Here is a 25,725-nt window from a genome sequence, read left to right as displayed (position 1 = left end):
CACAGCTCTGCCTTTCCTCAGCATGTATATCTTACTGTAGAATCCCCACCCCTTCTTGAGCGCCAGTGTGGGCAGGCAGCGATGGCAATCAACACTTGATTTTGTTTGTTTTGAGACAGCGAGTAGCTCAGGGGGGTCTCCAACTCTAGAGCCTCTTGCTGGGATAACCGGGTAAGGCCCTGAAACTAAGCCCTTCCTAGTGCTACGGGCCCTCACAGAGCTGAGAGCATCAACGAGGTCACTTAACTATTTCTGTTGAGGAAAGACCCAGGAGTTCAGAGAGGTGTGGTGACCTGCCCAAAGTCACACAGCCAGAAAGTGTCTGAGTGGAGCTTCAGCACTGGAAGGTTGAACTCCCACACTTACGACAGTGCTTTGCGTAAGTGAGTTAATGAATGAATGAGTTAGTGAGTTAATGAATGGATGGATGGATGAGTGAGTGTTTTAGGGGAAGGAACCCAAGGCCAGTGAGCTCAGACTTCTCAGGACCCTGGGCAGCTTCTCCATTTTGGGGTGCTGCATTTGTCTCTTGTGGCTTGGCAAAGAGTCCCTGACTACAGCCGGCCTCTCTCTTCCTGTCTGTCTGCTCACATAGTGGAGCTGCTTGAGGGGGGCACTCATGTGGCAGAGCGTGTGGTGGCCTGGCACCTCGTGTGCACCCATGACCTGTTGATCTTCCTCTAACGGAAGGGGACTTGTTGAGAGGCCCTACTCCAGGTGGCGAGTGAGTGGCTCAGCCCTGCCTGTTGGGCCCCAGATTCAGCATGTGGGGGGAAGCTGAGAACCCAGCCCATCACCCTGAGGTTCTCCAGAGGTCTGTGATGGAGGAGGGTCCTCGGGCAGGCCCTGGGCCAGGAGCCCTGAGAGGAATGACTGCCCTCAGCCCCTTGCTGGGCTGTGCAACCTGGATCAGGTCACTTGCCCTTTCTGGGCTTCAGCTGTGTCTCTGACTTAGGGGGAAATGAGGCTTGTGCTGGATTTTGGGCAGGGATGGGTGCCAAGTGCCCTCCTCAGACCCGTTTCGATCTGAGATGCTGTTGTTAAGCAGGGGCTGGGGGGGCTGCCAGAGCCATTCTTCCTGAGCAAAACCGCTCAGCCCTTCCATGAGGTCTCAAAACAAACTGGCTCCTCCTTCTGGAATCTACCCCAAGGGGGTCAAGCCACTTCCCTCCCCCTCCCCCAGTCACCCAAGCTCCTTTGTACCCTTTCCGCTGTCCAACAGCCCTGCACCCTGGGGACCTCCCTTCTTCTATCTAACCCAAGTTGAGCATCTTGAGCCCAAAGGTCAAATCTCCTCACACGCCCAGCCTATGCAGAGTTGTGCTGGCGACCTGGGCCAACCTGGGCTTTTGCTTTCTCCCATAACTTTCTTTTTTCTTTCTTTCTTTTTCTTTCTCGAGACAGCATTTCTCTGTGTAGCCTTGGCTGTCCTAGATTCACTTTGTAGACTAGGCAGGGCTCGAACTCACAGTGATCCACCTGCCTCTGACTCCCAAGTACTGGGATTAAAGGCGTGCGCCACTGTGCCCGGCTTCTCCCATAACTTTCAGCCCATCTTGCCTTGGTCTCATTCTAAGCACATCGGGCTTTGAGCAGACTGGTAGGGGACAGTCAGCCCTCCTGGAAGGTGGCATCTGGCACCACTGAGCGAAGATCAGAAAGTCTTTTCTAGAACTTTGCCCATGAGCCCGCACCAGGGTGGACACAAGAGGACGGCTGTGCTAGCGTTGTTTAGAATAAGTGAAAATGGGAGTGGCAGAGGACCAGTGCTTCCAGACAGGGCCTGCTGGAGGCCTGGACTCTGCTTTCTTGCTTGCCTTGCTCTGCTTTCAACCTGCCCCTGGCAACCTGTGCTGTGTAGCCAAGGGTCCTCCTGCCTCCACCCCGTGAGTGCAGTGCTGGGGGTGGGACCCAAGGCAAGAGCTCTACAGGCTGAGCTACAGCCCCAGCCCTGGAATTTGGCTCTTGAACAAAGGCATTCAGAAAGACCTTCTGGCTAGAACAGAAACACAGCCTTTATTTCATACAAATGGTTGCCTTTCAGAAACTCCTGTGAGGCCGGCGGTGGTGGCGCACGCCTTTGATTCCAGCACTCGGGAGACAGAGGCAGGAGGATCTCTATGAGTTCTAGACCAGCCTGGTCTATAGAGTAAGTCCAGGACAGTCAGGGCTACATAGAGAAACCCTATCTTGAAACACTTCCCCCTCCTGAAAAAAAAATAAACTGCTGTGAGGTTGGTTTGGTGGAGTTCATTTTTTATTTTATTTTGTTTTGAGACAGGCTTTTTCTGTGCAGCCTTGGGTGTCCTGGACTTGCTTTATTTATTTTATTTTATTTTGTTGACCAGGCTGGTCTCAAGCTCACAGAGCTCTACCTGCCTCTGCCTCCTGAGTGCTGGGAAGCCACCACACCTGGATCTAGAGGGGTTTTTCTGAGGCTGCAGCACAGATGTGGGGCAGGGAGCCCAGCTGGAGCCCAGGGAAGATGCTGTGGCTCTCGGACCAGAGTGGCCACCAGTCTGAGGGTGGACTCAGACTTCCCTTGCCCTGGGCTATAGGTGACCATGGGTAGGCATGCTTTTTAGGGTGTGTGTGGAGGTTTGCAATAGTCACGCTTCAGGCCCTTGTGGTGACTATGGTAATGGAGAATGTGGATGTGAGGGCGGAGGGTGTGAGGGCGGAGGAGGTGATGGTGAAGGAGGTGGCAGCAACAGAGGGGGCGCACAGAATGGTGTGGGAGAATGGATGATGGTGGAGGAAGTGATGCTGGCGATGGTAACATTTGTGTGGTCAGCTGGTGACAGCTAGAGGTGAAGTCCATGCCAGCCTCCTCAGGGGTGAGGGCTGATTATCCTGAGTCTGTTGTTGATGAGAATGCTCTCAACATTTTGCAAGCGATGCCAGCTGTCATTCCCTGCAAATGATCTTTTCAGAGGTAAGGAAACCCCTTTCTACCCTTAGATTGCGCTAAGATACCCTGCCGCTGATGGCCACCGACTTAGAGTCACTTCTCGCTGTGATGAAACACCATGACCATAAGCAACTTGGGAAGGAAAAAGTTTATTTCACTCACAGTTCCACATAACAGTTCATCCTCTAAAGCGTGAGGACAGGAACCCAAGCAGGACAGGGAACCTGGAGGCAGCAGCTGATGCAGAGGCCAGGGAGGGTGCTGCTCACTGGCTTGCTGCTCCTCATGGCTCAGCCTGCTTTCTTATAGAACCCAGGACCACCAGCCCAGGGATGGCCACACCCACAGTGGGCTGGGCCCTCCCCCATCAATCACTTAGGAGGAAAATGCCCTACAGCCTGATCTTTTGGAGGCATCTTCTCAATTGAGGTTCCCTCTTTTCCAGTAACTCTAGCTTGTGTCAAGATGACATAAAACTAGCCAGGATGGTCACTGAGGTTTAAGGGACCCAGCTTTCCCTCACCATGGCAGGCTGGGAGGACCTGGTCCTCAGCAAGCTGAAAGAGCTGGCTTTGTGAGCAGGGACCCTCCTCCTGCTGTCCTGCCCGGTGTCTCCCTGAAGTGCTGACCCTGCAGAGCTGAGAGCTGGGCCAGTAGGCAGAGCCGTCCCTGGGCCAGCATCCCCTGCTTGCCTGCTGCCTCAGCACTTTCTCCTGAACACTTCTGCCGCTGTTTCCTCCGGCTGGTGGGATCCCAGGGGGACCGGACTTCCCCCAAGTTGTTCCAGACAGAGATCGAGAAGTTCTGAGGCTGGGTAAAAAAAAGAAAAAAAAAAAAAAAAAAAAAAAAAAAAGAAAGAAAAAAAGAGAAAAAGAAAATGCCAGTGGCAGACAGGCAGGGGGGTGGTGGGATCTTGTTGTCCTGTGTTCCCTGTCCCAGTGGCTGAGGTTGGGGTGAGGGGAGGAGGGGTTGTTCCAGGCAGAGACAGTGGATGAATCATGCACTGGCCTGCTCTGGTTATTGGCTAAAATGAGTTTTCCGAGTCTGTGGAATCTTTTTGTTTGAGCTGGAGGGGAATATGGCTCATGGGATCCAACTATCTCACTTTGTAGACAGGGCGACTGCAGACTGCAAGCAAGCAGAGACCATTGCCCAGGAGTTAGGGACAAGCTCTGCCTCCTGCCTGTCCCAGGGCCCTGGCTATAGGCAGGGTCTGAAGGAAGGTGACAGAAGGGGCCTGTGTTGGTGTCAGGGATGCTTCAGAGGTGATCTCTCTCAGCAAGAAGATCTAGAGTGACTGTGGTGGTGTAGTGACCAGGCCTGTGTCAGTTTAGCTGTGGCTGCTGGGAGCCTGTCTGGAAGGCGGCGGCGTTCAGGCGATTGCCATTTGAGGGGCCAATAGTCTTGAGGCCCTCTAGGGAAGATAGAGATGACAGGCTAGAAATTAACTGGGCGAGGCAAGCCCACTGTGAGGAGTAAGCTGAGAGAGAGAAGGGGGGGGGGGGGATGGGAGGAAGGAATGGGAGGGAGGGAGGCTTCAAGAAAGGCTGAAGTATATCTTTCTGGTTCCTTCCTTGCAGTGTGGTAAGGTACCATCCTATGGAGGAGTGAGCATTTAGTAAGCGCCTATGGCGTACTCTGTGCTGGGCACTTTCTATGTGTCCTCACAGCACTGCAAACTTCTCCTTCAGCGTTACTCACATGAGCTGAGCAGGGTCCTGTGGAGGCGCTCTCCCCAGGGACCCTCAGCTTAGTTAGCTAGCACACAGTCCTCCACCAGGCTCCCCTGAAGACCAGGGAGGAGGCTCAGAGCCCGAGGCCGCCCAAGTCTGATTTACCAGGAAGCTGAGCGGGGCTGTCTGGAGCCTTTGGGGGCTGAAGTGGATGATCAGTACCCTGATGGGGAATTCTCTCTGGGGACCCTGCTGTTGTGGGAAAGGGAGCAGGATCCCAGAGCCAAAGGACCAGCGGGGCAGCGTGAGCTGTTCTCGCCAAGCCCTTTGCCCCTAGACCGCAAGCGTGGGGGGATGCTTGGGATTCCAGCGGCTGAGCCATGTCTTATCGCCTCTGAGTGTTAACTAGAACTCTCTCAGGGGAAAGAGGGACGGCAACAGTGTGAAGGGGCAGTAGTCCTGATATAGGACAACATGGGGGTGCATCGGGCCTAGAGTACCCCGTCACAGGGACGGAGGCCGTGGTTGGGTTACACCATGCCTGTATCTCCTCTCTGCTCCGTTATGTTCCTACTCGACTGGGGTGGGCAGAGCCCAGGAGTTGTCTCAAGTGAGCACCCGGCTTATGGCATCCATTGGAGAGTCAGCTGTGGAAAATGGGTCTGTAGTAATGGTGGTGTTGATGGTGGTGCTGAAGGTGAGATGGTGGTGCTGATGGTGGTGATGGTGAGATGGTGGTGATGGTGAGATGGTGGTGCTGATGGTGAGATGGTATTGATGATGGTGAGATGGTGATCTACCAGGAAGGACAGGGCACAAGGCTTGGGCAGCCCAGAGCCGCCAGCTGATGTGTTTAAAGGTGCAGCTCCCTTAGCGGCTGCCAATAAAGGATGAGAAAATCAAAAGGGCCTTAGTGATTCACCAACTTTTGAATGAGACAAAAACAAAAAATAAAAACCACCCTCCTCCCCCAAATAGCAGCCATTGCATGGGAGAGTCACTTCAGGGTCCTCAGACACAGAGGGGGACTGTGACAAACCCCCTCAGGCTCAACAAGTGGCACATGGGGCTCATGGGGCCCAAAGTTGTCCTGTCTGCAGAGTAAGTTTACAGTAAGTTATACAAATTGGACCTGTGAGCACCTTTAATCCCAGCACTCGGGAGGCAGAGGCAGGCGGATCGCTGTGAGTTCCAGGCCAGCCTAGTCTACAAAGTGAGTCCAGGACAGCCAAGGCTGCACAGAGAAACCCTGTGTGGAGAAAAGAAAAAATAGAAAATTTGGACCTGTGTGGCAGCACTCACACATTCTCAGGGTCAGGCCGACAACTTCTGATGTGTGGAATTCAGTTGTCAGCTGGGACTCATGTGTCTCATTTTAAAATCACAAATAGGGTGTGCAACTGTAGCATGGCCACGAATAAGGGACTGGTTTACACAGCACAACACACCCTGCAGGACAATTCGACATGGCCCCACCCAGGGGCTAATTTGAGATTCTGATGGGCTCTGGCCTGCGGTCTCCAGAGGGTGGAAGAAGTGGCCTTTGAAGTTCTGAGCCCTTCGCCAGAACCCAGAATATTTTAAATAAAGAATGATTTAAGAGCCAGCTTGCTTATGCCCGGACAAAAAAGGCACCATCAGAAAACAGCTTGCTTTTGAAGTTCACTGGGGCTGTCCCAGCACCAGACAACAGGGCGCTTCGCTGAACTACACAACTGGGCAGCTCAGGGCAGGAGTGGGCTGTCCAAGTCAGGGAGACATAGCCTACATAGCCTAGGCTGCCCTCAAACCTTTGATCTTCCTCCTCAGCCCGTCACGTGCTGGGTTTACAGGCAGGTGCCACCAAGAGCCGATGAGCCGGGCCTCTTCACTCTGCCTTAGCTCACTGTTCACCACAAAGCCGGTGCGGCCTCCGGAAGGCTAGAACGGCCAGGAGGCTGGAGCCCCGCGCCTTGAGGGCAGCAGTCTAACCTCACCCGAGGCTGCCTGCTTGGCCCACAGGGTTAGGGTCTCAGCCAGCTTCCTGGGTTAGTTTCTGACTTTCACAGAGCAGTGGAATTACTGCAGGAGCCCTCGGCACCATTGTGAACTGACCGTATCTCCCAGAGTGCTCTGGCCAGCGAGGAGCACTGGCCATATCCTCTACCCTTGCAAAGGCACCTAAGTGGCTACTGCATCTGGTGTGCGGTGTCGCCCATCTCAGTCTGGCCTTTGGGAACCCCAAAGGGCTCTGGGCTGCACTAGGGGTGAAGAAGTCGAGAGACAGGCTCGCTGGAGAACGCTATCGTCTCACATTCTTTTATTATAATATATATGCAGATCTATTAAATACACAGTAATAAATTCTACCAAGTAACCAGAAGGAGGCATTCTGCTGGCAATCTCCCCCAGGTAAGGGACAACTCGCTGTCACTCTGCAAAGCTTAAGACTTCGGTGCTGATTTCAGACCCAGGCCATCAAACAAATCAAGATACTAATGGCACTAAGGACACAGTGAGCTGAAAGGACACGGGATGGGTGCAGCCAGAGCCACAGTGCAAATGGCGAACAGTGTGCATTTCTCGTAGCTTCTGTGATGTGGTGCGAGTGCGGCAGGCAGCAGTCTGTGGAGGCGGGAGCGGCTGCAGCGCTCACTGCTGCTGTGGCTCTTCCTTCCGGGACTCCTGCTTCAGTCTGTAATCAGCCAGGGCGGCCTTGATGGCGTCCTCCGCCAGCACTGGAAGGCACGGAGGGCAGGCGTCACTGTGTGTGCATCTTTACGATCCATGTCTATTTAGAGTGTGTGTGTGAGCGCGTGTGTGCGTGTGATGGCGTGTGTGGTCAGAGGACACCGACGGGGAGTGGGTTTAGAGGCTGTGACTCAGGCTTGGTGACCAGCTTTGCCCGAGCCCCTGCCTGGCCTGGGAGCGGTCTTAAGAGAATCTCTTTAAGCCAGAGTACCCTAGACGGGCACAGGCAGGGACGGTCTGTGGGGACAGTGAGGGCATTTGCACAACACAAAATGCCTAACACCCAGCGGAGACACAACAAACACGAGGTCCCAGAGAGTGAGGGCTGGCAGAGCTGTGGATGGTAGCTGGTCTGTGCACCCCTCCTGCAGCTCCGCACCGCAAAGCGTTACCGAGGGTAGGCACTGAGAGTGAGGCTTTGGGGGAAGTAGGAGCTGGGAGCTAACTCAGTAGAGTGTTAGGGTGACTCCCCATTCCTGACTGCAGGCTCTGGGGTACCAGGCCTCCCTAGGGCTGTGTACTGCAGGTGGGGGTGAGGGGGGCACCAGGCCTCCCCTAGGGCTGTGCAGTGGCTGCTGCACAATGGCCTCAGGCACCGCACAGACCAACTCAAAGACAGCACAGAGGGCAGAAATGGGAGCGTGCACAGTGGACAGGGTGTGTTGGTGCTGTCTGTCTCCCTTGCTCAGCCGTCACGCCAGTGTGGTGGGGACAGCAGATTCTGAACAGAGACCCCGGCTTACCTCTGGCCCTCCTACCACCTCATTTCCTCACCTCTGAGGGGAGCAATGCTGCCAGTTGAGGTGTTTCTGGGTGTCTGTTCACTGTGGCTCCAAGGCACAGGGCCTCTTAGCCTGACTTCTTAGAGCTCTGGGCCATGAGACCACAGACTTCATCCCCCTCAAAGCTGACTGTGGCAGCTGTTTTCTGGGGGTCTCAGGGTGCGGTCCTAAAGGGGAGTTTATGACCGCCAAGCCTGCCTGGCGCTGGGGGACGACTCACTGGAGCAGTGCAGTTTCACGGGTGGAAGGCAGAGCTCCTTGGCGATGTCTGTGTTTTTGATGGTCAAGGCTTCCTCCACCTGAGGTGCAGGAGAAAAGGCAGTTTTAGTGAACTTTATCTTACTGAGGGTAGGTGGTGAAAGGGAAGGCCAGAACACACCTCAGGATAGGCTGTCAGGGCTACTCTTGCTCAGTAACTAATTCCTGGGCAGGACTGCCACTGTGTACCGAGGGGTCTCTAGCAGGGGACACACTCTCATGCTGCCTTGCTGGGTAAGCAAGAACAAGACGCCCTGCCCACTGAAAGCAGGCACTGCCTAGGCGGCTGTGCAGCCTCTGCCTGAGATGCCTGGGGTCTGAGAGCCAAGGGATGATGGGAGGCAGACAGGAGACCTTGAGGTTGGAGGAACATGCTCTTCCTACTTTCTGAGCATGGCTCTGAGCCTTCTAAACGCCAGGTCCCGGGAGCATGTGCCCAGTCTCACTTCCCCTTCCCCAAGGCTAGTTCTTTTTTTTTTTTTGGTTTTTCGAGACAGGGTCTCTGTGTAGTCTTGACTGTCCTGGACTCCCTCCCAAGGGCTGGGATTAAAAGCATGTGTCACCACTGCCCAGCTCAGGGCTAGTTCTTTTTTTTTTTTTCTTTCCATTTCCAAAGATTTATTTATTTATTATGTACACAGTACTTTGTCTGCATGTGTGGGCACCAGATCTTATTACAGATGGTTGTGAGTTACCGTGTAGTTGCTGGGAATTGAACTCAGGACCTGTGGAAGAGCAAGCAGTGCTCTTAACCTCTGAGGCATCTCTCCAGCCCTCGGGGCTAGTTCTTAACTAACTTCCTTTAAGCCATTTTCTTCCAGAAAAAGCAGGCCTGGGGCTCCCTGGCCTCGGGGAGCTCTGGAGCAGGAATGCCTGAACCATGTGGAGAGGTGGTGGAAGGTCAGCTAATGGCCCTGCTGGAGCTGGCAGTGCAAGCGTGCCAACCCGTGACTCAGCTTCCCCAATAAATGGCTCTGCTACAGCTGGCTGGCAGTGCAAGCGTGCCAACCTGTGACTCTGCTTCCCCGCAGGTCCCTGTGAGGGAGCGAAGCGTGAGCATACTGCTTTAAAGCAGGGCCCACGCCGCCCGCGTGACCCTTAACTTGCTGGGTAGCTGAGGAAGACTCACGCCCCAATCCTCCTCAGAGCTGGGATTCAGGTTTGTGAGCCCAGGGTGGGTGGTTTCGAGGCCCCTGGACCTCAGCAGGTGCAGCTCTTCACAGGCCCTCTGCTTTAGCTGCTGCCGAGAGCTCGGGTGGAGAGAAGGGCGGAGAAGACGTCACAGCTCTTCCCCGGTTCCTCTCAGAGGCCCTGGACCACTGCTCCTCAGCTCTCACCCCTGAATCCCTCGTCCACCACAGGCTTCCTGTGCCATCGAGCGCGCGCCTCTCTGGACTCCTTGAGGCAGGAGATGCGAGGACACAAGCAGCAACTACTGCACAGCAGCTCTAGGAGACCTCAGCGACCTTAGGGAATCCCCAAGCTTTCCTTCCAGTCCTGCTGTTGGGGCTGGTGATGGTCCTGTTTAACTAGTAACAATAACTAACAAAAAGGCCCACAACCCCCACGTGAGGATGTAACCAGTACGTGGGCAGGAAGAGAGATGAACTGAGACTAATGACTGTGCATGTGCCAGTCCCTGCCGGGTGCCCCAGGCTGGCTTTGAACCTGTCATCTTCATTTTCCCATGTTTTGTTTTTCGACTCATAACCAGATTCTCCCAGAGCTACGGTCACAGGGAATTTTGATTTAATTCTATAATTCTTGAGACAGGTCTCATTCTGTAGAGTAGGCTGGCCTAGAACTCAACAGAGACCCTTCTGCCTCTGCCTCCCAAGTGCTGGGAGTAAATAGCTCTACAGAATTTGTGAGCATCTTACCGTCTTCCCCTTCACCCACTCCGTGGCTAAGGAGCTGGAGGCAATGGCGGAGCCGCAGCCAAATGTTTTAAATCTGGCGTCCACAATCTTCCCCTTCTCGTCCACCTGGATCTAGAGGAGAAACAGGAGCCAAGAGGTGAATCTACAGCCTGACATCTGGAACCCAAGAGCCTAGAACTTTAGAGGTCCACAGTGGGTGCCCCACACGAGCCCTGCTGTCCACACCAGAGGTCCACAGCGGGTGCCCCACACGAGCCCTGCTGTCCACACCAGAGGTCCACAGCGGGTGCCCCACACGAGCCCTGCTGTCCACACCAGAGGTCCACAGCGGGTGCCCCACACAAGCCCTGGCTTGCTGGCCACACCAGGTGCTATGACGTCAGTGGCTATGTTTTGTTTTAAAGAGCTCAGTGAAGGACAGCGCAACTTGGGGCCCAGCTGGCAGAGGAGTAGGGAACCGGCGCCTCTCAGCCCACTGGTTCTGCTTTCGCCCCTAGGCACTGCATATGAATCCTATTTGCAGAAGTCGGTTACAGCTGCGGCCACCGTCAGCTTCCTCAGGCCCTGGAGAGCCTGCGATCAAGGTCTCCATCAACACCTTCCCACTGGGCACCGACTGTAGTTAGTGGCTCTTTTCTACCTGACATTAAGGAGACTGCTGAAGCTATGGCTTCCTGAGGTGCAGCCCACCCAACGCCCCTTCCTTTCCATAGAGAGGTTTGGTTAGCACACTCCTTTCCTCACTGGGGAGCACTAACTCCTTGGGGGTCTTCATTTGGCCGGTAACATTCACAAGGTGTCCCATGCTGTGACAGCAGGACCTACGCTGAGGCAGTGAAGAGAGAAATGAGGCTCTGTTTCAGAACCCTCACCACGCATGATAGCCACTCAGTCCATCTCACAGAACAGATCAGACAGAATCGCTTTGTGTGCCAACGCCTTGTGTGGGTATAGCCGCTACCTGCAATTTCATGACGTCACCACATGCCGGTGCACCCACCAATCCGGTTCCAACATTTTTAGATGTCTTGTCAAGGGAGCCCACGTTCCTGGGGTTCTCATAGTGATCCACGACCTGAAAGGACAGATTTACAGAAATTACGGGGCTTTACTATCTCCCTTTCAGATCAGCAATCCAAGTGGGACAGACGGGAGAGCAACGTGTGACACACACTTCTCATCTCCTTCCCGATGACCTTCGTATTGGGACACTGGCAAAAATTCAGCCCCATCTTGGTTTCAAAGAGTTTTCAACTACAACCAAACACTTGACTTACAAATCGTTACCAGGTTTGGGCTCAAACACCACTTCTGTTTTTGTTTTTGTCTTTGTTTTCTTGTTTTTGAGACAGGCTCTTTCTGTGTAGCCTTGGTTGTCCTGGAATCGCTTTGTAGACCAGGCTGGCCTCAAACTCACAACAATCCACCTGCCTCTGCCTCCCGAGTGCTGGGTTTAAAAGGCGTGCACCACCACGCCCGTTTGGTTTTTTTTGAGGCAGGGTTTCTCTATGTAGCCTTGGCTCTCCTGGACTCACTGTGTAGACGAGGCTGGAACTCATAACGATCCCGTGTGCTGGGATTAAAGGTGTGCGTCATCACACCCGGCTCACCACTTCTGTTTTTACCAAACAAAATCCCAAGAATAAAACCGGCCCTAAATGGAAGATTTCCCCATTAGGTTCAAGGTGACTGTTAGAGATCGGCCGAGGGGTTGGGCAATGAGTCACTCGCGGCTGTAAACATAAACATGGCGCCACCTGGTGCAGGAGCGCCCTCTGGTGCCAGAGGGCTGCCAGCACGTCCAGGTTCCTAACGTCAACAAAACAACCTTCCTTTTGGGGGTTGAAGGCCTTGAGCAAACGTACCCAAGCCAGAAGAGAACAAACAGCCATTAAAGTCAGGGACACACTAACATTTAATAACCTCCAGTTTTGTTGTTGCTGTTTTTTCTTCTTCTTCTTTTTTTTTTTTTTTTTTTTTTTTTTGCTAGTCAACAGGAGGCAGCCTTATCTGCAGATTTGGAGGCCACTACGCAACATCTAATGGAGACTTTTGGTGGCTCGGGCAGAGGTCTTCTGCTTTTCCGAGTGAGTCTCATGTCAAGAGGTCTTTACGCCCCTAGAAGGCAGAGAGGCCTGCAAACTACCCTTCTATACTCTCTGCTCCCGGCAAACAAAAACAAACAACCGACAGCCGAAGGGTTATGTTGGTTAGGTGCCTGGCTCGCCCCGAGGCCATCGGCTCCTAAAACAATAAACCGCCAATTAAGTGGTTTCCATTTGGTGGACCGAGCGCCGCAGACCCCTTTCAGATCGGGGAGAGAAGGTCAGGCGAGGGCCAGTGAGGGTGCTCATGCATGTGTGCGCGCTGTCCCCTGACCCCGCCATGACACACCAGGACCCTCCCCTCTGGGCTGTCGGAGTGGGGACACTCGGAGCGGCGGGGCTGGGCTTGCCGCGGGGTCCCCGGGGCTGGTTATCTGTGCAACGGCTGCAGGTCCCCTCGGTGGCTCGCGCACCCCCTCGCCCGCCCATACCTTCTTGTGGTAGAGCCGGGCTGGAGCCGACAGCTCCCGGGCGGGGAGGCGCGGGCTCCGGAGCAGCAGAGCGGACGCCGCCCGCCTCAGACGGCCCGCTCCAGCCGCCGCCATCTTGCCGGCTCGCACTCGCGTCGACGTCTGCGACGCAGAAGGACGGGCGCGCTCGTCTGACGTCACCGCAGCTTCGCGCTTGCGCCCTCCGGTTCCAAGCGCGCGCTTTTGCCATTCGGCCGGCCTCTCTGACCACGCCTTGCGGGGCGTGATCGGGGCGCAGAGCGGGAAGGTCTGAAGCGGAGGAGGGCTCGTTTGTGGGTGCTGCTCAGGCGCGCTTGGGATTCGAACGTGCACAAGTCCCTGTTAGACTCCTCGTTGTGGCTGTGGGGTGCATTCTCTTTTCACTAGTGCAGCCGTTTCATCTTCAGGGGTTAATACATATTGAGTGTACGCTAGGTGTCACAACGGAATCCTGGGGGGTCCAGAGGAAGGCGAAACAGACACGATTCCTGCCTCGCCAACCTTGCTGGTGAAGGAGAAAGTCAGTGGGCGGAGAAAACCCACCAATGCTTTTCTACCTCAAGGACGAGAAGTAGAAAAAGGAAACAAGCTTACATTGTACAAGCCGTTGCTTTATGACAACGCACGACATTCCTACACAATCTAGCAGTTTATTACCAAGATTGGCTATGAAAGCACAAGACTCACATTTTTACTAGGTACGAAGCGTTACAAAAGGGGAGGCAGCTTTATTCTTCGGGAGACAGGCTTTTCTCAGGAATGGGGTATTCGATCGCGGAGGGACTGGACTCTAGTCTGCACCCGAGGCTCGGTTGCCGGGAAACGACCACGCACCAGAGCCGGCAGAGCCTTGCAGTCCAAGCATGACTTTGACCTTCCTAAGATGGCGTCTCGACCTTAACTACGGACATCACGCACACACGACTTCCGCTATGACCGCCACTTCCGTTTCAAAGACCCAACGCCCGTCCAAGGTTGTAACGGAACACACGCTATGCTGATGGGCCTTTCTCCCCCTGATATTGGCCTTTAGAGGAGTATAAACAGGGTGTATGATGGATATTATACGGTTTTCGGCCTCCCGAGGCTCTCCGTGCCGCCTTGGGTGGTGACCAAGCGGAGTTTTGATCAGGCGCACGCCGCGGACAGCCCGATGCTCGCCCGGCTTCGGCGGGCGAGGGAAGACCCGAGAGTCGCAGGCTGCGCAAGATGGCGACGGTGGCCGCATCCTCGGCGTCCGAGCCGGAGGTTGAGCCCCAGGCCAGGCCCGAGGCGGAGGGAGAGGAGGATGAGACGAAGGCAGCCGGCGTGGGGAGGAAGGCGCTGTCCCGCGCTGTGGCCGCGGAGGCGGCTAAGACCAAGGGCCCAGAGTGGGACCTGCATCCGCAGGAAGGCGTGAGCGAGAGCGACGGGGATGAGGAGGACGCCATGGCTTCCTCGGCCGAGAGCTCCCCGGGCGAGGACGAATGGGAGTACGACGAGGAGGAGGAGAAGAACCAGCTGGAGATCGAGCGGCTGGAGGAGCAGGTGGGCCGGGGTGGGCAGCGGGCTCTTTCCCTCGGGTCCCCAGGTCTGGCCCGCCCCCCTCGGTGAGGTCGCCAAGGGGTCGTCAGCCTCCGGGTCTCCCTGCGTGGCGGGCTCGGTGCCTGCTCGGAGCTTTGCCGATGGAGTGTTCCATCGAGTTCTCCCCACGGCTGGGGAAGGAGTGTCAGTCCGGTTTCACTGTGGGAAACTGAGGCTCGTGGTAGAGTCTCTTGTCCAAGGTATCGCTGCGCTGGACGTGTTTATTGTTCTGAGCTGAATCCAGGGCTCGTAGCCTTTTAATTTTTCAAGTCTGTGTGCATGCACGCACCCGGTCGTCTGTTACCGTGTGGGTTCCTGGGATTGATCTCTGGTCGTCAGGTGCTTGCCGAACCGTCTCTCCGGACCAGGACTGCCCTCTTAACCAAATGCTTTAACTGCCTCACACTAGGAGAATAATACTCGTCAGATGGGGTATGGAAGGGAAAAAAATGGTCGCGACTGTAACAGAAATGCTTTTGTGTCTGAAAGCTAAAGGCCCGAATCCTTTTTTTTTTTTTTTTTTTTTTTTTTGGTGGGGGTGGGATTTGAGGCTGAGCCTCACTATGTAGCTTTGGCTGACCTGGAACTCACTGTGTAGACCAGGTTGGCCTGGAGATCTGCTTGCCTCTGCTGCGCCAGCCAGATGAGGGCCACCCTACCCAGGCCTCCCCTCCCCACACACTTATTTATTTTTATTTTCAGTATTTTATGTGTATGAGTGTTTTGCCTGCATGCGTGTTTGAGCAGAGGCCAGAAGAGTCCCCTGGAACTGGAATTACAGACCGTGGTCAGCAGCTCTGTGGTCGCAGGCAATCGAACTGGGGTCTCTGGAAGAGTAGCCAGTGTTCCTAACCGCTGTGCCATCCTCCTCCTCCTCCTGGAATTCTGTAGTAGTTTTTCTACAGTGTCCTTAGCCCATTTAAAAATTTTAATTAACAGCTTCCATTGTAAATTAGGAGCTATCATGCCTGCAAGATGTCATTGTCATAACCCGTGATTCCTGCATAGTGCAGTTGTCATAGTAACTATGACCCCAGTGCCTGGTACATAGTAGTAAAATGGTTCCTGATAAGATAGTGGCGATAACTCCTTTGTACTCCAGTGAGCTGGCAGGCATAAGTGACACGTTTAAATTCGAGTAATTTGAGCAAAGATCTACAGATGGTCACTGTCTGTAGTGTGGGCAGGAGAACCAGGAGTGCAGGCTTGGTGCCCACAGCTAGTCACAGCAGGCGTGAAGGGAGCCTTCGGGTGCTTGGGAAGTGCGTGGAGGCAGCACCTGAGAGCTACTGAGACCTTTGGTCTGAGACCTGCTGTGTTTTTCCTCCTCCACACATCTGCCAGTGCCTCCTGTTGGTTAAGCCCAGCTGTAAACCACTGTGCCAGGAAGACCAAAATGTGCACCCCAGTTCATAGGACCCGGAGAAGATGTGGAGGGATTTGGAGGAGTGGGGCCCAAAAGAGACGAAGCCTGTTCCCACGAGGAAACAGGGTGCAGAGCAAGTGGCAAGATTTGTCTGCACTCACAGGTGGGCTGTGGTGTCTCATGGTTACCCGTGGGCCCGATGCAACGTTGGACGTGCAGCCCCTCAGTGTGAAGTAACAGCTCACTGAGCTAAGCCTGGTGTGTGGCACAGCTCACTGAGTTGAGCTAAGCCTGGTGTGTGGCACCAATGTTCCTCTAGGTACAAAATGATGATATAGCTCGTCCCACTTGTCGTTTCGTCTAATAATTATTAGTAGTTTCTGTTTTTTTGAGACAGGGTTTCTCTGTGCAGCCTTGGCTGTTCTGGACTTGCTTTGTAGACCAGGCTGGCCTTGAACTCACAGCGATCCACCTGCCCCTGCCTCCTGAGTGCTGGGACTACAGGTATACTTTTTACTTTTTAATAATAAGTACTCTAGTCCTTGTTTTGGGAGACAGGATCTTTTTTTTAAAATTGCCCTTACCTTGTGCTTGAGACAGGTGCACATGCGCCACAGCAGAGGACAGTCTGTAGGAGTCAGTTGTCTGTTTCCACCATGACTGTCTCTGGGATCAGCAGCATGACATGGTTGAGCTCTGAGCATCTCTTCAGAGGACTGTGTAGCTCAGGTAGCCCTTCACTCTGTTGCCTAGGCTGGGCTCAAACTTGTGGCAGTCCCCTGTCTCAGCGCCAGCCTCTCACATGCTGGATTACCGACATTTAGCCACCATGCCCAGGATTAGTCCCATTGGTTCAGAGACACAGGGAGCTGACTGGCCGTGTTCTAGCCCTTAGTGAAGAAATGTCTTCACGCGGTGTGGTGACATGCATTTCCTGCAGTGGGCAGTATACGTGGTGTACACGTTCTCATTGGCCCTGCGTCATTGTGAGTCCCAGTCCACATCTGCGGAAGATTGACTCTCCGAGTACTCAGGGGTAAGGTCACGGCTAAGGGGTCAGTTTGCGTGATTGTCTGCACACAGATGGCTCTGCAGCATACACACATAGGTGGAGTCACGCCTAGACATGGCTCTGAGCCCGTGCGTGTTTTGTGTGGAGACTAGAGGTCTTCCTTTCCCGAACCCCACTGGCTCTCCTTCCCCCGCTCTGGGATTGTTAGCTCTTCACGTGCCTGGCTGTTCAGGTGGACGCTGGAGAGCAGACTCAGGTCTTCATGTGTGTCCTGCGAGCGCTTTGCCTACTGAGCCGCTGCGCAGTCCTGACGTGCATTCACGGCACGTGCTCAGACTCCACCCAGGTGTCCTGACGTGTGTGTCAGTGTGTGTTCAGGGCACGTGCTCAGACTCCACCCAGGTGTCCTGACGTGCGTGTCAGTGTGCGTTCACAGCACGTGCTCAGACTCCACCCAGGTGTCCTGCTCTTTTCAGGGTGAGAAGCAGTCACCAAACCCCCTCCCGCCTACTCTGTGACTTTCTGGGTTTTGCTTTGCAGACCCACGTGTAGTGTCTTAGCTTTGTTCACGACTGCTGTGGTAAATAACCTGACAGACGCGCCTTAGGGAAAAGGGTTCATTCTTGCTCACCCTTCGGGTCATAGCGCATGACTACCAGGCAGCAGGACCGTGGAGCAGCTGTCCGACGCAGAGAGAGTGGGTGACTGTGTGCCTGTGGGGACTCCCTCAATTCACACAGTTGGGAATTCCCCTGCCTAGGGACTGTGCGCCCAGTGTGCTACCTCACCCAGTGCAGTCAAGACAGTTCTCCGCAGACACACCCTCAGGCCAGTGTGATCTAGAAATCCCACGTTGAGACGCTCCAGGTGACTGTAGGCATGAACCAGCAAGGCCTCCTGTTTGTGGTCATAGCCCATCCAACTGGGCTCTGATGCAGTGAGATGTGTGTTCTCCCTGCAGGGAACCTAAAGTACATCCCTGGTGACCTCACCCTATTGCTCTTACCTTGTGTCACGTTTGCACTTGATCTTACACACTGACCCACAAGAGTGCTTTTCCCCAGCCCGTCATGCAGTGCCGATGCAGTGCAGTGCAGAGCCGGCGCAGTGAGGTGCAGCGCAGCACTGGTGCAGTGCAGAGCTGATGAGCCTGTGGGGATTGATTCACTGGCCCAGCTCTGGCCATGTTGACCCATCGTGGGATCATGGGATGGGCTTCAGGTTTGTGATGAGCCTCCAGATGCTGGGCCAGAAGAGGCATGGGTCCCTTGTGATTAGCTGCCATGCGGGTGTTGGAAACAAAGCCCAGGTCCCCTGGGAGAGCGGCCAGCGCTCTATGCCTCTGGGCCAGCTCTGCAGCCTGCTCAGGTCACTGCTTCTGTTGTTCACGGCGTCACGGTGTGATTTGTTAGAGAGCAGTTGGTGAGTTAGTCCCTGAGCCCAGCTCTTCAAGCCGGCCACACGCGTGGGCCAGTGCTTGGCTTCAACAGAAGGAGCCAGTGCTCCCCATCTGTGCACCCTGGGTGCTTTCCTGCTAACCTTAACCCTGCTAGCTCAGGAGTCTGGTTTCTCAGCACTGCTGTTGGTCACGTGACACAAACTTATTTGCTTGATTTTTTTTTTTTCCATGACAGTGTTTCTCTGTGTAGCCTTGGCTGTCCTGGACTCACTTTGTAGACCAGGCTGGCCTCAAACTCAGAGCAATCCACCTGCCTTGCCTCCTGAGTGCTGGGATTAAAGGCATGCGCCACCACACCAGGCATTCTTGCTTGATTTTTGTTTTTGTTTTTTTGAGACAGGGTTTCTCTGTGTAGCCTTGGCTGGTTTTTTGTTGTTGTTGTTGTTTTTTTGTTTTTTTTTAAACAGGGTTTCTCCCTCTTTTGAGGCAAGATCTCTCTAAAATAGCCCTGGCTGTCTTGGAATTCACAGATAACCTCCTGCCTCTGCCTTCTGAGTGCTGGGATAAAATGTGTGCACCACCACAGTTCTGGGATCCAGCAGCATAAGCACACTGGGCACATAAAGAAGCTTTGATGACTACGTCTTTAATTCCTCAGGGATGTTGCAGACATCGTCCTGTGGTCACAGTCTCTCAGGAGCAGTTTGGCCTGTGCTGTGCTAGCACACTAAAATGCTATTTCCAGGCTTTCTGGTGTTAAATTTGCCATCTACAATGTTTGTAGATGTGCAGATCTTAGTGTGACGTCTGCTCATATGTGCAAGGATCTCTAGACGGTTCATTGTGCAGCCATGTAGCCCATGCACAGCCCCCCCCCCCCAAGCCGGGACACGGTGTAGCCCATGCACAGCACACACCCCCTCCCCCCAGCTGGGACACTGCTCTGCGTCCTCCCTGTGAGTTGAAGGACTTCAGAGCCTCATGTAGAAGCTGATGTGTGTGCGTCGCTGCTCTTGCTCATTGTGTCTGATGGCTTCCTGCCCAATCTTGGTTTACTGTGCCATCTTGGCCTGTGCATAGTTGTAACCTCTCCTCTCCCCTTATGTCATTAATTTGTTTTCCCTTGGCTGTTTGAGCCACAGACTCAACCGCATGTTTGACCAGAGAACACTTGTAACCGTCTCTAGTATTAGAAGGTTCTGGTTGCATGTGGACTGTGGAATACTGGGGGAGGCTCACAGCCTAGGCTGTGTCTGTCCTTTCTTTCTTTCTTTCTTTTTTTTTTCTTTTTTTCTGAGACAGGGTTTCTCTGTGTAGCCCTAGCTGTCCTGGACTTGCTCTGTAGATCAGGCTGGCTTCAAACTCAGAGATCCGCCTGCCTCTGCCTCCCAAGTGCTGGGACTAAAGGTGTGCGCCACCACTGCCCTAGGCTGTGTCTTTCTGTTCTTGTTTTGTAATTAAAAAGTTTAAATCATGGTTGGCAGTCTTATCAGATGCCTTTTCTGCAGTTGAGGTCACTGTTTTCCCTTTGTCTGCTAAGTGGAAATTATACTAATTGGTTTTCTGCCTCAAAACCGCCTTTCCATTTCAATAATGTGCTTTGCTGCATTGTAGGCAGGGTGTGGCTGCTCTGCTCTGGCTTAGCCTTGTGCCATAAGGACACTAGCTGTTTGCAGTTTGGGGGCCAGGAAGAAAGCGTCATGAGCCTTCACAGGCTGGGTGCCGTGGAGGCTGGGGCTGGGTATTTTGAGGCTCAGGTGTTGCCTGTGTACAGCTGTGGCAGATGGGCGTTTGCTAGCATTTGGCGGTGTCTGTCAGCCTGCTGACTGTCCACATGTTTTCAGAAAAGGGTTTTGTCATTCTCTTTTCCTTTCTTTCTCCGAGACAGGTTCTCCACGTAGCCGTGGCTGACCTGGAGCTCCCTGTGTAGATCAGGCTAGCCTCAAACTCAGAGAGATTTGCCTGCCTCTGCCTGAGTGCTGAGATTAAAGATGTGTACCACCATACCTGACCAGTTTTTTTCCACTGGAAACAGGATTTCTTAGCCAAGGCTGCCCCTGCACTCAGTCTTCCATCTCTGCCCGCTCAGAGCTGGGCCTGCTCCAGCCCGACTCACAGTGGTGCTCTGTGGCCTTTTCCACTGAGGTGACTTGGCACCAGGCAGTACTGCTGAGTGGCAGCTTTTCCCACTCCCTCGTAAATACAGGGTGAGGGTGGGGCTAGGGGTGCCTGCTAGACTCTGAGGACAATTGATGTCATTTACATTCCTGCCCACTGTATATATGTAATTAAAGAAAATATAAAAAATAAAAAATAACCAAAAAGGTGTGAACATGGCAGTATCACTTTAGAATCGGCCCAGGCGCCAGTGGCTGGTCGGTGTCACCCGGCTGTCTGTCACACAGGAGTTGTTTTACAGGTTTGGGATGTGTGAGTGTCAGTGGCTACAGTATGGACATGCAGTCATACACGTTTTTTTGCTCTCCTTACTTGTTCTGTAAGATGAAAGAACTAAGGACACATCTGCCATGTAGAAATAAATCCCTGTGAGCTTTGTGCACCGGAGGTTAGCAGTGTCCCCACCCCATTCATAGTTGGGGAGCTGAGGCTGAAGTTAGCAGTGTTTCTCTCCCCCCATTCATAGTTGGGGAGCTGAGGCTCAGGAGGTGATGATGACTTCAGTCTTTGTTTCTTTAACGGGCCCAAGGGGAGGCAGCTCTGGATTAGGAGAGACCGCCTTACCTTGTTGTCTGTGGTGGGGGCTGGTGCTGCTCGCCTGCCCAGTGGCCACTCAGGTAGACAGCCACTCTGTTGGGGCAGTCGTGTCCTTGTTACCGTGCGTGAAGCCATGCTGCGGCTGGCAAGTAAGGGTTAACTTTGTTCTCAGCTGTCCATCAATGCCTATGACTACAACTGCCACGTGGAGCTCATCAGGCTGCTGCGGCTGGAAGGGGAGCTCAACAAAGTGAGGATGGCCCGCCAGAAGATGAGTGAGACCTTCCCCCTGACTGAAGGTAGCTGCCTACGGGGAGAGCTGCCCATGGGGAGGGTGCTGCCCATGGGGAGAGCTGCCCATGGGAAGGTGATGCCCACGGGAGGGTGCTGCCCACGGGGAGAGCTGCCCACAGGAGTGTGATGCCCACGGGGTGGGTGCTGCCCATGGGGAGAGCTGCCCACGGGAGGGTGCTGCCCATTGGGAGGGGCTGTCCATGGGGAGGGTGCTGCCCATGGGGAGGTGGTGGGGTGAAGGGAAGCCATCTGCTTTATGCTTCTTCATTGTCTCAGACTGTTTTGCAGAGCACAGTCTGATCATATAGGTCCATATGTGGAATACTGGCTTCTTAACCCAATACTGTGAGAAACATTTTCTTTAGTGAAATTTAACTTCACTGTGGTCCCTTTTCCATTGCAACAAGTGTGTAGTTAGCCTGTGTTCACAGCACCACAGAACTGTAATTTTAGGTAAACATTTATAGTTTTGTCTTTTAAAGATTTTATTTATTTTATGTATGAGTGCTTTATCTGCATGTACACCCACCCGCACACCAGAAGAGGGCACCAAGTTCCAGTAGAGATGGTTGTGAGCCACTGCATAGTTGCTGGGAATTGAGCTTAGGACCTCTAGAAGAGCAGCCAGTGTCCTTAACTGCTGAGCCATCTCTCCAGCCCTCAAACATTTATAGTTTTAAATCTCTTAATTTTGTATGTGTATGGGTGTTTTTGCCTGCTTGCACGCATGTGTGCTCCTGCGTGTACCTGGGCCTCTGGAAGAGCAGCCAGTGCTCTTTACCCTGAGCCGCCTCTCCAGCTCTAAACTTCATGTTGGGACAGCAGTTGTGCGTTTTCTTTATCCCCACACAATTGCCTCTCAGAAACACTTGTAGTGAGCAACTTGGTGGCTGGGTCTTGGTACATGTATACGGCAGAGCTGTCAGCGTGGGAACCCCCGTGTCGGCCACATCTCTGTCCCCACCTCCCCTTCACAAAGTGCAGCTCACGTGAAGCTGCTGACAGAGGCCATGTGCACATTGCTGTCGAGGCTGCCCACTCACAGCCGAAAGCGGATCCTGGAAACAGTCAGTCGAGGGAGCGGCAGTTCTCGCCTGCTGCGTGGCAGGGTAGGGTCCACTCCTGTGGACGGGGTGTCACACGCTAGCTGGCGCTGAGTCTCCACAGGCGTGCCATCGCTCCAGGGTCTTGCCAGATTGGCATAAAGACTGCCCAGAGCATGAGCGCGTGCTCTGTGGAGCAGGTTGGCAGCACAGCCTGCGCTCGGCTCGGCTCGGCTCTGGGAGGCCGCGGGGGCAGGTGAGGGCGCGTGCTGAGCTCTGCTGTCGTCCTAGAGCTCTGGCTGGAGTGGCTGCACGATGAAATCAGCATGGCTGTGGACGGCCTGGACCGCGAGCACGTGTACGAGCTCTTCGAGCGAGCCGTGAAGGACTACATCTGTGAGTGCCGGGCCCTGGGTGCTGGGGTGCTGCGCTGCTGCCAGGGAGGGTGGCCTTAGCCCAGACAGAGTTCCGCTTTCTTTGTGGTGTCCTAGTGTTAGTGGAGACTGTTTGGGCCTAAGGTAAAAGTAGAAAACTGTTCGTAGGGAGAGAGTAAATGCCTCGGCATTTGTCTGGCAGGACTCACATGGGATTTCTAGGCACTTAAAGTTTAGCTTGCATCTGTCAATTGAAACAGACTCTCAATCTGCAGCCCAGGCTAGCCTTCAGCTTGTGGCCATCCTGCCTCTGCCTCCTGAGTGCTGGCTCGAAGACGTGACAGTCTGTCTGTCCCACTGTGTCCTTTTTTGTTGTTGCTGCTTTGAGACAAGTTCTCATCATATAACTCAGCTGGCTCTGCTTCAGCTTCCCAACATAGTGCACACGTGTGTGTCACCACACACACTCCTGTCATCACCAGTGTCACCACACACACTCCTGTCATCACCAGTGTCACCACACTTGTACCTGTCATCACAAGCGTCACCACACTCACACCTGTCATCACTAGTGTCACCACGCTCACACCTGTCATCACTAGTGTCACTATGCTCACACCTGTCATCACAAGCGTCACCACGCTCACACCTGTCATCACCAGTGTCACCACGCTCACACCTGTCATCACAAGCGTCACCACACTCACACCTGTCATCACCAGTGTCACCACGCTCACACCTGTCATCACCAGTGTCACCACGCTCACACCTGTCATCAGTGTCACCACGCTCACACCTGTCATCACCAGTGTCACCACGCTCACACCTATCATCACCAGTGTCACCACGCTCACACCTGTCATCACCAGTGTCACCACGCTCACACCTGTCATCAGTGTCACCACGCTCACACCTGTCATCACCAGTGTCACCACGCTCACATCTCTCATCACTAGTGTCACCACGCTCACACCTGTCATCACCAGTGTCACCACACTCACACCTGTCATCACCAGTGTCACCACACTTGCACCTGTCATCACAAGCGTCACCACACTCACACCTATCATCACTAGTGTCACCACACTCACACCTGTCATCACAAGCGTCACCACACTCACACCTGTCATCACTAGTGTCACCACGCTCACACCTGTCATCACAAGCATCAGCACGCTCACACCTGTCATCACTAGTGTCACCACGCTCACACCTGTCATCACCAGTGTCACCACACTCACACCTGTCATCACCAGTGTCACCACGCTCACACCTGTCATCACCAGTGTCACCACGCTCACACCTATCATCACCAGTGTCACCACGCTCACACCTGTCATCACAAACGTCAGCACGCTCACACCTGTCATCACTAGTGTCACCACGCTCACACCTGTCATCACCAGTGTCACCACGCTCACACCTGTCATCACCAGTGTCACCACGCTCACACCTGTCATCACCAGTGTCACCACGCTCACACCTGTCATCACCAGTGTCACCACACTCACACCTGTCATCACCAGTGTCGCCACGCTCACACCTGTCATCACCAGTGTCACCACGCTCACACCTGTCATCACCAGTGTCACCACGCTCACACCTGTCATCACCAGTGTCACCACGCTCACACCTGTCATCACTAGTGTCACCACGCTCACACCTGTCATCACTAGTGTCACCACACTCACACCTGTCATCATGAGTTCCAAGCCAGCCTGGGCTACACAGTGACTTCAAGGGCAGCTTAGGGCACATAGTGAGACTTCCATCTCAAACCCCAATACTGTTTGGAGTATTGGCTTTGCACAGCTTCTCTTAGTAGTTTGGACAGCAGGCTTTAGAGAAGACCATTCAAACACATTAAGGGAGGTGAGTGGGGTGCCGTCCTGTAACCCCAGCACCCAGGAGGTGGATCAGGAGCTCAAGGGAACCTAGGGTATATAGTGAGAGGAGAGCTCTCCTGGGACACATGAGGCCTGTCTCAGAAAAAACAACCCACGAGAACCCTAGCACCTTTTTTGGGTCCTAGCTCCAAGATGACCGAAAAAAGACTGGTTGTGTCAAAAGGGGCGGTGGCCATGTGCCTTCATACTTGTGACCTTCCTGCCTCTGCCTCTCATGTGCTGGGACTACAGGTGTCACCGCCACGCCCATTCAGGTTGTCACAGGTGTACCACTCTATGGGGAGGTGTTGGTGTCAGAGACTCTGTGTGTAAGTGGCTCCCTTAGTGGGTTCGAGGCCTGAGGGGCAAGACGACCTTGCCTCAAGCCCTTAGTGCAAACGAGAGGTGAATTTCTAATGTGGGGGTCAGTGCTTTTGGTTTTGGTCTTTCCTCTTGGCCTGAAGACTGAAAGACTTAAAACTCTGGAACTCGAAAATTTTTAGTTTAATTAATTTTTTAAAAAGATGTATTTATTGATTATTTCTACAGTGGTCTGCATGTACACCTGCAGGCCAGAAGATGGCACCAGATCTCATTATAGGTGGTTGTGAGCCACCATGTGGTTGCTGGGAATTGAACTCAGGACCTCTGAAAGAGCAGCCAGTGCTCTTAACCTCTGAGCCATCTCTCCAGCCCAAGGGACCTGAATTTTTTTGGACAAGTGACTCAGAATTATAACCATAGTCATTGGAATATGTTAGTGGGTTCCTTCAAGCCCTCTACCCCATGTGTTGTCTGTCTGTCTGTCTGTCTGCCGCTTTGTGGAGGATGAGACCCAGGGCCTTGCCTGCCTGTATGTTCCACCCCTTCAGTTTTCATGAGCTGTGCGCGTACTGGGTACAGCCATCCCTCCCTGTGCAGCCAGAGCTTGCTGTGCTCAGGAATATGAAGATAGCTCTTCTGAGGTGTCAGCGCCGTGAAGCTGGGGTGCCTGCTTGTTGGCAGTGCTCCTCTGCACACATGAGCACAGTTTCACTGGGCATGTGTTTTCATGAGGGTGACATCGGGGTGTATTAACAGATTGCTTGTCGTCCTTCAGGTCCGAACATTTGGCTAGAGTATGGCCAATACTCTGTTGGTGGCATTGGCCAGAAAGGCGGCCTTGAGAAGGTCCGCTCTGTGTTTGAAAGAGCTCTGTCATCTGTTGGCTTACACGTGACGAAAGGCCTGGCCATCTGGGAGGCCTACCGGGAGTTTGAAAGTGCCATTGTGGAAGCTGCTCGGG

At 53.8% G+C, this 25,725-nt stretch overlaps 2 protein-coding genes across 3 annotated transcripts in view; one reads left to right on the top strand and one right to left on the bottom strand.

The window, feature by feature from the left end:
- Positions 1 to 7,161: 7,161 nt before the first annotated feature.
- Positions 7,162 to 12,932, bottom strand: Iscu (iron-sulfur cluster assembly enzyme). The gene is made up of 5 exons (XM_051161689.1): positions 12,771 to 12,932; positions 11,196 to 11,309; positions 10,235 to 10,345; positions 8,317 to 8,395; positions 7,162 to 7,301 (listed from the first exon to the last, which is right to left on the bottom strand). The coding sequence occupies exons 1-5, from the start codon at positions 12,882 to 12,884 to the stop codon at positions 7,216 to 7,218; spliced, it is 504 nt and encodes a 167-aa protein (XP_051017646.1). The 5' UTR covers positions 12,885 to 12,932; the 3' UTR covers positions 7,162 to 7,215.
- Positions 12,933 to 13,869: 937 nt separating this feature from the next.
- Sart3 (spliceosome associated factor 3, U4/U6 recycling protein) overlaps positions 13,870 to 25,725 on the top strand; it is a 28,361-nt gene continuing 16,505 nt past the window's right edge. Inside the window, exons 1-4 of one of the 2 annotated variants that reach the window (XM_051161690.1) lie at positions 13,870 to 14,315; positions 21,016 to 21,142; positions 22,472 to 22,576; positions 25,540 to 25,724. In XM_051161690.1, coding sequence (XP_051017647.1) covers positions 13,998 to 14,315; positions 21,016 to 21,142; positions 22,472 to 22,576; positions 25,540 to 25,724 — 735 coding nt within the window. In that variant the 5' untranslated portion in view covers positions 13,870 to 13,997. The remainder of the gene's footprint in view (positions 14,316 to 21,015; positions 21,143 to 22,471; positions 22,577 to 25,539; position 25,725) is intronic. The other variant, XM_051161692.1, reaches the window with a different exon arrangement.

The sequence above is a fragment of the Acomys russatus genome, chromosome 19, assembly GCF_903995435.1.
Source record: "Acomys russatus chromosome 19, mAcoRus1.1, whole genome shotgun sequence".
Lineage (NCBI taxonomy): Eukaryota > Metazoa > Chordata > Mammalia > Rodentia > Muridae > Acomys > Acomys russatus.
Note: the sequence above shows the minus strand (reverse complement) of the source record. Positions and strands in the feature narration are given on the sequence as shown.